We start from the raw sequence: 12,068 nt of genomic DNA on the forward strand, positions 1-12,068 counted from the left end.
CAGCATTTTCCTGTTCACTTAACCCTGTTGCCTCCTCAGCTTCTGACTCCTCCCAGTCTGCTACCTCTGACCTCTCCTCAGTGTCCCACCACCAGTCCCCTGTCTCTGAGCCATTTTCCCCAGGGTGTTTGCTGGGTGGGGGACAGACAGACTGCCTCCCACAATTCCTCTGCATGCAACCAGTAGATGACAGTTACGCTATCATAACCCCTCCCCCATTTTATTTCCCAGGACTAAACACTGAATCAAAACGCAACCTTATTTCTGCAGTGCTTGCCACCCCTACCCCCCAACTCATCCCCCCCCCCCCTTGTACCTTCACAGAGGAGCTGGCGGGAGGGCTTGAGCCGGTAGCCTGCATGGCACTCACACTTGTAGTGTCCCGGGAAATTGATGCAGGATCCTCCATCCCCACAGACTTTGGGCTTGGCACATTCATCAATATCTGGAAAGGGGGAAGTGGGGGGGGTGCCATGAGTGGGGCAGAGGGCGGGCCCCGGAACCTCTCACCATCCCCAGGACCCACAAGTGTCTCACCCACGCAGGACCGCACTCCCTTGTGGACCTTCAGCTGGTAGCCACGGTTGCAGTGGCAGTTGTAGGAGCCGCCGGTGTTCATGCAAACGCCCTTCCCGCTGCCGCCGCAAGGATCCAGCTCACACTCATTCACATCTGGGGAGAAGAGAGTGGGGGGGGGGATAGAGAGGAAGGCGGAGGAAGGGCAATTGAGTGGTGCAAGGTTTTCCCGAGCAGCAAACTTGTCGGGGAGTGGGAAAAGGGATGTGCCTGCATTTGAGAAAAAATGCCCCTTACCTACACAATACCTGTGCTGGGGGTGCCTGCGGTATCCTTGGTAACAATGGCAGGTGTAGCCAGGGCTTGCAGGGATGCACTCGCCGTGGCCACAAATATTGCGTCTCAGTTTACAAATGTCCGTCTCTACAGGGTGCGGGGAGAGGGAGATACGGGAAAACAAATATGCTTTAAAACATGGGAGGCCCTTATCATATCACCATCACCATGTTCCTGTTACTTATACCCTCCACATTAACTCCCTACAAGTGGCTTACATTAAAAGAGACCTAAGAGGGGGGTAGTGGCTGGACCAGACCAAAGGTCAGCATCTTGTTTTCCGCAGTGGCCAACCAGATGCTTCAGTGGGAAACACCCCCCTACTGAACTGTCACCTCACTGAATCTGGTGGGAGGGCCTTCTCGGTAGTGGCACCCACCCTGTGGAACACCCTCCCACCAGATGTCAAAAAGAAGAACAACTACCAGACTTTTAGAAGACATCTGAAGGCAGCCCTGTTTAGGGAAGCTTTTAATGTTTAACAGACCATTGTATTTTAATACTTTGTTGGAAGCCGCTCAGAGTGGCTGGGGAAACCCAGCCAGATGCGTGGGGTATAAATTATCATCATCATCATCATTTTAAAAAGGTAAAGGACCCCTGGATGGTTAAGTCCTGTCAAAGGCGACTATGGGGATGTGGTGCTCATTTTGCTTTCAGGCCGAGGGAGCCGGCATTTGTCCACAGACAGCTTTCTGGGTCATGTGGCCAGCAGAACTAAATTGCTTCTGGTGCAATGGGATACCGTGACAGAAGCCAGAGTTCACGGAAAAGCTGTTTACCTTCCCGTCACAGTGATAAATATTTATCTACTTGTGCTGCTATGATTTCAAACTGCTAGGTTGGCAGGAGCTGGAACAGAACAATGGGAGCTCAGTTTGTGGAATCGAACTGCCGACCTTCTGATCGGCAAGCTCAAGAGGCTCAGTGGTTCAGACCACAGCGCCACCTGCATCCACCCACCAGTTGCTGGAAAAGACAGGTGGGGACAGTGGGTGTTGCACTCCAGCCCTGCTTACAGGTTTCCCCTGAGAACTTAGTTGGTCCCTGAAAGAGCAGGATGCTGGGCTCACATCCAGCCCGTTCTTCTTATCTTCTTCTGCCGAGCTCACCTGTCACCTGTGTGGGGGGCATGTCAAATTCGCTGACGTTCTTGTCCTCTTCGGGATATTTCACCACGACGGCGGTCGTAGGCTTGGCGATCACGGCTGTGAGCCGAAAGAGAGAAACGGTTGTAGGCTACGAACATGGCACTGCCGGGCTCCTGGGCAGCAGTGCCTCTGAGCACAGGATGGAGGGTGGGGGGAGAGTTTTGCAGAGAGACCTCTCACACACCAGGGCCCCAGGCCAATGAAATTCCTGCTCACACTCACCAGGGTAACGGGGACCGAAGGTGGGGGTGTTGGCGAAGAAGACAGGCTGCTGCTCCGAGGTTGTCACATAGCTGGGCAACTGGAAATGGTTTTTTGGGGGGTGGAGGGTCAAGTGATGAAAGAAAGGGACAACATTACAGGCCAAGGCAGATTTGTATGTGGCTAGCCCCGTGGTCACATAGGAAACGGCTGTGGATGAGGCTGGCCTGCTTACCCATCTAACCCAGTATTGTCTGCACTGACTGGTAGCAGCTTGCCAAGGGCAGACCTTAGCAATATATTGCTCTGTGCGAGGCCAACATTTTATACCCTCCCCCCAGCCCTCGCTTAAGGTGGGCTTTGGGAAGGAGGCAGAAGGCTCTGGCAGGGTCCTAGAACCCTCCTGCCTCTTTCCCAAAGCCTGGTAAATGCTTGCCCAGCTTTGGAAAGGAAACAGGAGGAGTCTAGGAACCCTGTCAAAGCCCTCACGCCTCCTTCCTGAAGCCAGGCAAGTGCTTACTGGGTTTTGGGAAGGTGCTCTCCTTGGCTGCTCGCCCAGTGCAGCCGCCCTGCTCGTGCTGCCCTAAACCTGCCTCTGTTCCCACCCCCTCAACCTGATCCTTTTTTGTTGCAGGTATCTTTGGGGATTGAACCTGGGACCTTCTGCATACCTAGCAGGTACTCTAGCCACTGAGCTACACTCCCTCCTCACCCCGCTCTTTCCCTACTTTGCAGGAGGGATTCCGTCACAGGACTAGAACTTTAGGTTTGTGCAACTGAAGTGCTCTGGTGCAACAAACCCACTTTGTTTTTTTTTAAAAAAGGAGTTTCTGCAGTTAGGGGAATGAAAGACGAAACGCACAGGGAAATGTGGGATAAATGGTAGACTTACAAGGTGTATAACAGGGATAGGAAACAATTTTGGCTGGGGGGCCAGATCTTTCTATCTCCCCGCCCCACAAGGCAAACATTGGCAGGTGGACAGGACAAGCCACCTGCCAATCACATGGCATCATTATGATGTCACACAATTGATGGGTGGGATGTCCCATCACAGGTGGGAAGAGGAGTGTGCAGCCAAACTGAGTAAGATTTAATTCTCTCTCTCTCTCTCTCTCTCTCCCTCCATCAGCTGATGTGTCGGGGAGTTAAATCCTGCTGCTGCTTTGGCTGCAAGCGTCTGATCCCTACTGGGAACACCTGCACAGCCAAAGCAGAATCGAACCTCGCCCTCCTGCCCATCAGCTGTTGTCAAGAGCAATGCTCACTGATAGGCAGGTGGGAGTGGTTTAGAAAAAGTGGCGGTATGGGCCAAATTCGGCCTGCAGGCTGGAGGATCCCCACACCTCTGGTGCTTCACCTCCATATAAACAAATAAGGCTGAATGCTCAGTTGTTGTACACTCCACGAACATATCGGCACAAATGTTCAGCAAAGAGCAGGCGCCGGGTATCTTCCACATACACTCTGTGCTAGCAAATTGGAAGGAATGCTCAATAAACAGTTCATCTGGAACCCACCATGACTGGCACAAATAATGTGGCTTGAAAGCCTAAGGTGCCTCCACTTCCTATTAAATATAAAAATGGGGCCCAATCCAGTGGGTAGTTCCCCTGAGTAAGCCCCACTGAAATCAGCAATTCCATTCTTGCCTGGCTTCTCATTGCTTGCACAGAAAAAACATCTGTTGTGTATTAATTACTATGCCCAGATGGCAGGGTCAGCCTGCTTGCTACTTATTTTTAATGTCATTTGAAAATTGACACCAGAAAAGGCCATTGTCACCAGGATGGTTTTGTCCCAGATTCAACACCCCAATACTTTCTAGGTTGCTGAAAGTACTAGGATTCCACTACCAGAAGGGTCATAGAATCATAGAATTGTAGAGTCATCACAAGAGTCACCTAGTCAATCCTCCCCAGCAATGCAGGGATCTTTTTGCCCAGCGTGGAGCTCGAACTCACAACCCTGTGATGCTCTACTGACTGAGGGTCACATCTGAATAAGTGACAAGTTTGGCATTAGACTGCCTTTAGAGAACCAGCATGGTGCAGCAGTTAAGAGTGACAGACTAGGGCTTGTGGGAGACCAGGGTCGACCACCTTGAGCTCCTCAGAGAGAGAGTGGCCTTATTGTTGTAATAATAAATCATATAATTTTAAAAAATCACAGCCAGTTAACTTCTTTTCCACCTCATCTTACTAGAGATCGCCACCAACTCCTTCACGGTGCAGCAATGCAGCTGACACTTACCATAGCTGGAGTTATGACTGCAAGATACAAATAAAGGAAGAAATAGGTTAGAGGTTTTAAAGAAAGTTCAGACAGACAGACCCCACTGCAGCTGCACTGACATGGAGGCAGAAATGGGTAGAGTTTAATGCAGCCCTCCTCCATCACCACCCCTACTCCCAGGAAATATCACACACGCAAACACACACATTCTAGACCAGGTATCCCCAACCTGGTGCCCTCCAGATGTTACTAGACTCCAACCTCCCATCGGCCCCAGCTAGCATGGCCATTCATTGAGGGTGGGGTGGTGACACCCCTTCTCCTATTTTCTTCATCTTCATTGTGAGATGAGAATAGTGACAGCTCCCACTTTTACTATGGAAGAAGTCACAGCATTACATTATATAGAAACCCAGGGAACTGTGGTTTGCCCTAACCAAAGTCATTTAACAAGTCAGGACCTGAAGTCAGGGTTCGATCCTGCTTTGTTTTAACTGGCTTTTGTTAAAATAGGGTGGGTAGTCCCTCCAGATGTTACTGGACTCCATAAGCCCAAGCCAGCAAGGCCAATGGTTTGGGCTGATGGGAATTATAGCCCACCAACATCTGGAGGGCACCAGCTTGGGGAAGCCTGCTTTAGGCAATGGGGGAGTAAAAATGGGGATCACAGCCTCTGTAATAAACACACACCCGGTACTTCATTCAACTTTATAGCCCACCAACCTTCCAAAATTTAAGAAGCAGATGTTTCATTCCATACTATGAGGGGGAAAGAACTCAAAGATGCAAGTGGAAGAAATCCACTTGCCCCACAACTTCAGGAAGCTTTCGGCTTGCCTGCCCACCCATTTGGGAACTGACCTTCTGGCTCCTGCGAGTCGCTGCCCACAGGTGGGTGGGTGGGCGGCTCCACGGGTGGTTGTTGCTGCAGGTCTGTGTTGCCATCTGGGTGGATCTGGAGTGTGAAATCGCTCTCGCCTTGGATCGTCAGAGTCTGGTGTGAGGTAAGGATATGGTAGCCTTTTCCTGCAGGGCAGATCTCTCTGAAAGAAGCTGTCCGGGTGGAAAAAGAGAGACAGAAAATTGGTCACACAAACAGTGGCATGACCCTACAATTGGCAGGTGAGGCCTTGTCGGTGGCACCACTGCCGAGGGCTGCCCAGTTGGCGCTGGCCTGTGACAGGGCCTTTTCAGTGGTGGAATACCCTTCCTAGTGATGTACACCTGTCCCCATCATTATTAACTATCAGAATAAATTTGAAGACATTTCTGTTTGCACTGAATGTACTTATGGAGAATCAATAAAAACATATTAAAAGATAAGTAAATAAAACATTAAAAAACAGAGTGAACAGTACAATAGCAAGTCTTTGGTGTTTTCCAAATGCCCAGGGAAAACAAAAACGATTTTGTACAAACAGGGGTGGGGAACGTCTGGTCCAGGTGTGGCAGAACGCAGGAGGAAATGGGGGAGAGGGAAAAGACCTCTTCTATTTACCGGTTCCGTCGGCTGGGCAGCGCTCACAACGCGCCCCCCAGGCCTTGCCCACGCTACAGCAGCAGGTCTGGCGGGTGAGCTTGGTGGGCAGCGGGTGCTGGCAATGGTGCTCAGGGCTCACCAGTCGGAAGCACAAACTCTTTTCCCCAGCCTTCTCCGCTATCGTCGTCCCCCACAAAGAGAAGGAGAAAGAGAGAGAGAGAGAGAGAGAGAGAGAGAGAGAGAGAGAGAGGTGTTAGGGGGTCACAAGAGAAAACAAGGACAACAATTAAGAGACCCAGTTTCAAAAACCCACTGGCCTGGTAAACTCACTCAACAACTGTATGCTAGGTCCTCTCTTTCAGCCTAGCCTACCTCACAGGGTTGTTGTGTGGCTAAAAATGGAAAAGGGGGATATTCTTGGTCAGTCTCTTTCTCTCCATCTAACTTACCTCACAGGAGCATTATGGGGTTAAAAGGTAACGGGGGAAATCTTGGCCACCTCTTCCTCTCAGCCTAACCTACATCACAGGGCTGTTGTGTTGCTGCAATGGAAGGTGGGATTCTTGGCCTGTCTCTTTCTTTCGGCCTAGCCTACCTCACAGGGTTGTTTTGTGGATAAAACAGGACTGGGAGGGGGGAAGCCTAATATGCTGCCCCAAACTCCCTGGGCCAAAGCACAGGATTAAAAAATATGATGCATAAAATAAAAACACAAAATAAACCTTAAATTCTCCACAGAAAGCCTGGCCACTAAATCCCACTACAAGGTATAGAGCCAGCAGAAAAACAGAAGCACCCACATGATACATTTAAAGAACATGGCTGCCCCAAAGAATCCTAGGAACTGTCATTCCCCCCCCTCACAGAGCTAAACTACAGTTCCCAGGATTCTTAGGGGGAAGCAATGTGCTTTATCAGTATGGTGTCAACCACAGCAGCTGAGGAGTCTCCTCTATAATAGACAAAAAGACAGTTTGGTGTCCGCAGCACTGCCATCGTCACAAGCCCCTGTACCAAGGAATGGGTGAAGCATTCCATCACTTCCTTCTCACAGGAAACTCAGGTGACGAGTGCCAATAAAAAAACGAGGCCAGTCCACTGAGAAACTACAGGGAGGTATCAGCGTGTTCAAAGGAAGCTGGAGGTTTGCAGAAGTACAAAATATAAAAGTGGGTGGAAAGACTTAAGAGGGGGCAGAAAGCCCAAGCAGAAGCCCAAAGAGGACTGAGCATGCTCACTGGCCTCCAGGAGCCAGAAAATCTTGTGTGAGGAAAGCGAAACTGGAGGGTAGCCAGTTATGTGTTCCCCTTGAGCTGTAGAATATGTCTGGCTGGAACCCTGATCAGGAAGACTCTTACTAGGACAAGCAATTGATGACGATAAAGAAAATAGCAACAGCATTGGCAGAAAAAATTCTGATCATGCGCAGAGTGCAGAGTTGAGCCATGGTGCTGAAAGACCCACAAGTACCTGCCCTGACTCAGACTAACTCCTTTATCTGCACCAGCCCCTGAATCTTGCACTTCCATGGTCCCAGCTACCAGTACTTTAATATGGTGGCTGTCAGTATTGACATTTGCTTATCGTCAGCTGTGAGCCAGACAATGCACAGAAAGGACTTAAGACCCATGTGATAGGGATTATATTCTTTGGGGAGGGAAGGAGCAGAGGGAGGCTGGGTTGGTTAGATATGAGAGATCTTCCCACCTCCCCAGCCAAGATACGTACGCACACAATGGGTCCGCGAAGGCCCCAGGACATGTCCTGGCTTGCATGCGCAGCGGAAGCTCCCTTGGGTGTTCAAGCATTCGCCCCCCTGGCAGACTCCTTGCATGGCACACTCGTTGATGTCTGTGGGAGGAAGAGACACAGGGCAGTTGCAGTGGTGGGGGCAGGTGGGGGAAACGCAGAACAATCTCCAAAGCTGCCTTTTGTCTCCGTTCTTGGGAACAAGCGAACATACACTCTTCGGGTGAATCTTGGTGCCCTTGCCTCTTGGTGCATTCATTTCAATGGGCTTGTGCGGGAGAACCTCCCAATGGACCGGGCTCTGTGTTCCATTGGTGAAAGAGAAGGCACCTTGTAGGTTTATCCCAGAGTACTGGGGCTCTTATGCTCCATTTACAGATGATTGAGTCAAGACTGGCATAAAATCTTCACTGTTTTGAGTCGAACCTGTCAGTCTGCATTTCTTAGAGCAGAAAGTATTGGTCTGATGTGTAGAGATCTTTCCTACTCTTAATTTATTCAAGGGGGTTCTGGAAGTTTCTGGAAGCTTCTCTGTGTGAAAGAAGCTTCATGATGTTTGGGTTATTCCTTCAGAGAAGCTAAGTACAGCTGGCTTAAACTGATTCTCTTATCTCTACTGTCATGCTGACTATATAAGTAAGGCCCGAAGGAGCCTGAGTTTCACTTTCTCTTCCTATCTCTCTTCTTCCTGCTATGGTGTTCTGTACATAGTATGCTAAGTGTTAAGTTTTAGACTTGTTATAACTATTGTAAGTTTTAAGTTAAATCTGCAGCAACTGGATTTCTTCTGGACTGTGCCAATCCTGAATGTATTGGATTTGTGACCATTATGCTCATTTGCCTTCAGTAGTAGTAAAGCTCTGCTGTAAGAAGTACAATTGCCTCTGATCTATTTTTTGGAAACTTTGCATTGTGTTTTAAGTTTTTTCCTCCCCCTGGAGACAGAACCATGGCCCAAGCTTTCGGCTGGATCGGTCAACCTTGGTCCACATTCACACAATATATTTAAAGCACTACGATACCAATTTAAACAGCCATCGCTTCCCCCAAAGAATTATGGGAGCTGTAGTTTGTTAAGGGTGTGGAGAGTGGTTAAAGGTAAATGTAAAGGTAAAGAACCATTAGGTCCAGTCGTGACCGACTCTGGGGTTGCGGTGCTCATCTCGCTTTATTGGCCGAGGGAGCCGGCGTACAGGTTCCAGGTCATGTGGCCAGCATGACTAAGCTGCTTCTGGTGAACCAGAGAAGCACAGAAATGCCGTTTACCTTCCCGCTGGAGCAATACCTATTTATCTACTTGCACTTTGACGTGCTTTCGAACTGCTGGGTTAGCAAGAGCAGGGACTGAGCAACGGGAGCTCACCCCGTCATGGGGATTCGAACGACCAACCTTCTGATCGACAAGTCCTAGGCTCTGTGGTTTAACCCACAGCACCACCCGTGTCCCCAGGAGAGTGGTTAGGAGATCCCTATTCCTAGAGTTCCCTGGGAAGAGGGATTGATTGTTAAACCACGTTGGGAACTGTAGTTCTGTGGGAGGGGGATAGGGACCTCCTAACAACTCTTAACACCCTTAACAAACTACAGTTCCCATGATTCTTTGGGGGGGAGCCTTTAAGTGGTACCATGGTGTTTTCAATGTGTGGTGTGAATATGGCCTAATATTAGATCACAATTCTCAAAAGCAAAGAGGATCCGCCCCCCCCAGTGGTACATTCCATCTCTCAGTCTCTACCCCAATTTTATACCTTGGCAATGGCTGCTGTTCAGTCGCTTGTATCCCTGTGGGCAGTCACTCCCCAGCGTTTTCTGCACTCCCAAGTCTGAAAGAGGAAAAATGCATGCATTTAATGAACATCACACATATGTACAGCAGCTCCCATCCTCGAGTGATGGGGATTGCCAAAGGCAGCCTATGATCTCAAAGCAACAGGACTGATTCTGATATTCTGAAATATTTATTTATAGATATTTTATGCCGAACACCAGGGAGCAGGCAAACAACCAGGCAGTTGGGGTCAGAGAATAATGGAATAACAGAGTCGGCGGGCACCCCAGGGGTCATCTAGTCCAACCCTCTGCAATCCAGGAATCCCTGACAGATGGCCACCCGACCTCTGCTTAGAAACCTCCAATGAAGGAGAGTCCATGATCCCCCGAGGGAGTCTGTTCCACTGTTGAACAGCTCTTTTCTATTTAATAGGAACCAATAAATAAATAAATAAACAAACAAATAAACAAATAAAGGCCCTTCAGAAGGCCAATTCTAAGCACATTTAATCTCATGGGAAGAGCAGCAAACAGTGAAGTCCTATACATTACTCAGAACTCAATGGGGCTGGCTCCCAGGTGAAAATGTATACGACAGCAGCCAGTCTGTGCAGAATTCCATAAGGCTATCGCAACCACAATGCATCTTTAAAGTAACCCCACTTCAGTGCAGGCTCCCAAAAGAAAGCATCAAAATCCTGCAGGGGTCAAAACATGAGCAATACAAAAAGCCCTGCTCTGCCTGGCCTGAATGCTTGAAATGGCAATAAGAACTCCTAGAAAGCTGCCTTCTATTGACTCAGAGAACTCTGGTCCCTCTCACTCTGAACCGCCCACACTGATTGACAGTGGCTGCCCAGGGTTTCAGACAGAAGTCTCTGCTAGGCATACTGGGAGATGCCCTCAGGGACTGAACCCGAGACCTTCTGCAAGCAAAGCAGGTGTTCTGCCACCAAGCTACAACCCTTCCCCATTTGCTTCTGTGCCAACGACGGCATGGTGCATAATCCGAGAAGCCCAGCGAAACGTCCCCTTCCTTGCCATTTTGGACACCATCTTTTAAACATTAGCCTTGCAGGGAGGGGCGCCGAGTTGTGGTTGCCAAGGGGGCAGTTGCCAAGCCAGCCAGCCAGCTGCAGGAAAGTGAAGCAGAGGGGCCTGCATACTGCCTTGGGGCTGGAAGGGAAGAGGGAGGGCCCACAGCCTGAGCACATTCCAGGCCTCGTCCAACACAAACAGATCCGGCCCCTTGCGCGGCTGATTTCATGAAGCTAGAAAATCCATTCAGGCAGGGTCTAGGAGGGGGGAGAGCTTGGCTCCCCCAAACCACTGCCAGCCACCCCCCTGTCCTTGCAAGCAAGACACTAGACATACAGGGCAAAACCTCTCTCATCGTCCCTCCCCAGCCATCCCTTGTCAGTTGTGAAAATGCAACCGAAAGCTCTCTTTAAAAAACAACCTCAGCTTCCCTCACAGTGTGTTTATGTGTTTAAACTGCAAGACAGGCAGAAATGCAACAGGTGCAGCTTCTTCCTGGCTGGCAGATGCAGGAATGGGAAACTCCTCTCCGGTTTTATAGGGGACGTAGGAAGCTGCCTTTTACAGCTTGCTTGTCCATCGTGCCCACTACGGTCGGCTCTGTCTGGCAACACCTCAGAAACAAAACAGCGTCGGAGATTGTAGCGGAAAGTTTAGGCATGCAAAGGAGATTTTTGACCACTGAGCTACAGCCCCTTCTCTGGAACACCGTCTCAGACAGCCAACTTCCATCCAACACTCTCTCCTTGGAGAGGCAGCAGTTCTCCAGGGTCTCAGTCACCGAAGAGTTTTCCTGCTACCTGATCTATTTTTTAACTGGGATTCGAATGTGCGACCTTCTGCATTCAAAGCACATATTCCGCTCCTAATATCGAGAGTGCTGGTATGCAAAGCATAAAGAGCATGGCTTGTGAATTTGGCTAGACTTACCTGTTGCAATTAAATGCAGAGAGATGCTTGTAGGGTAAGAAAATAACAGCGTTGTTTACAATAGGGAATACATCATTTGGATAGAAAGTTTTCTAGTTCTAACTAATCTAGAGAAGGCAAAGGCAGCCATGGTTGCTCCTTTGCTTTACAGAGGATAGATTCAAGGGGATTAATCTCAGGGTCCTGGATTCGAGCCACACATTAGGTGAAAGATTCCTGCATTGCAGGGGGTTGGACTAAATGACCCTCGTGGTCCCTTCCAACAAGTTTGTGATTCTGTGTGATTCGCATTTTGAGGAGCATTTTGAGAGTGATGGGAGGAAGGAGAAGCTGCGAACAGGATGCAACCTAAAACGACAGGTGCTCAAGGCAGTGCACACAGCTGTCCCCAACCCCATTTTACCCTCACAAGGGTCCTATGAGGTAGGTAAGGCTGAGAAACAGTAACTAGGCCCAGATCACCCAGCAAGCTTCACAGCTTTGTGGATATGGAAACCCTTGTCTCCAAGGCAGCGGTGGAGCAAGCCGATCGGGCGCCTGGGGCGGCGCGCATACCCTGTGCCCAGGGGCGCGGCCAGCTGCCCATGGGGCAGGGCCAGCTGGGACAGGATGCTCCGTCTGCCTGCCTCCTTCCACTCAGCCACCCTACAGCTGAGGGGGAG

At 49.8% G+C, this 12,068-nt stretch overlaps 1 protein-coding gene across 1 annotated transcript in view; it reads right to left on the minus strand.

Annotated features, from left to right (window-relative positions):
* Positions 1-12,068, minus strand: part of LTBP3 (latent transforming growth factor beta binding protein 3) — a 41,005-nt gene that overhangs the window by 15,675 nt on the left and 13,262 nt on the right. Inside the window, exons 5-14 of the mRNA XM_083716904.1 lie at positions 9,417-9,491; positions 7,648-7,770; positions 5,938-6,096; positions 5,301-5,492; positions 4,458-4,474; positions 2,226-2,304; positions 1,965-2,060; positions 814-939; positions 538-672; positions 317-445 (exon numbers count right to left, since the gene is read on the minus strand). Of these exons, the coding sequence (XP_083573030.1) occupies positions 317-445; positions 538-672; positions 814-939; positions 1,965-2,060; positions 2,226-2,304; positions 4,458-4,474; positions 5,301-5,492; positions 5,938-6,096; positions 7,648-7,770; positions 9,417-9,491 (1,131 nt within the window). The remainder of the gene's footprint in view (positions 1-316; positions 446-537; positions 673-813; positions 940-1,964; positions 2,061-2,225; positions 2,305-4,457; positions 4,475-5,300; positions 5,493-5,937; positions 6,097-7,647; positions 7,771-9,416; positions 9,492-12,068) is intronic.

This window comes from Podarcis gaigeae (assembly GCF_964106915.1).
Source record: "Podarcis gaigeae genome assembly, chromosome: 16".
In the NCBI taxonomy this organism is placed as follows: Eukaryota; Metazoa; Chordata; class Lepidosauria; order Squamata; family Lacertidae; genus Podarcis; species Podarcis gaigeae.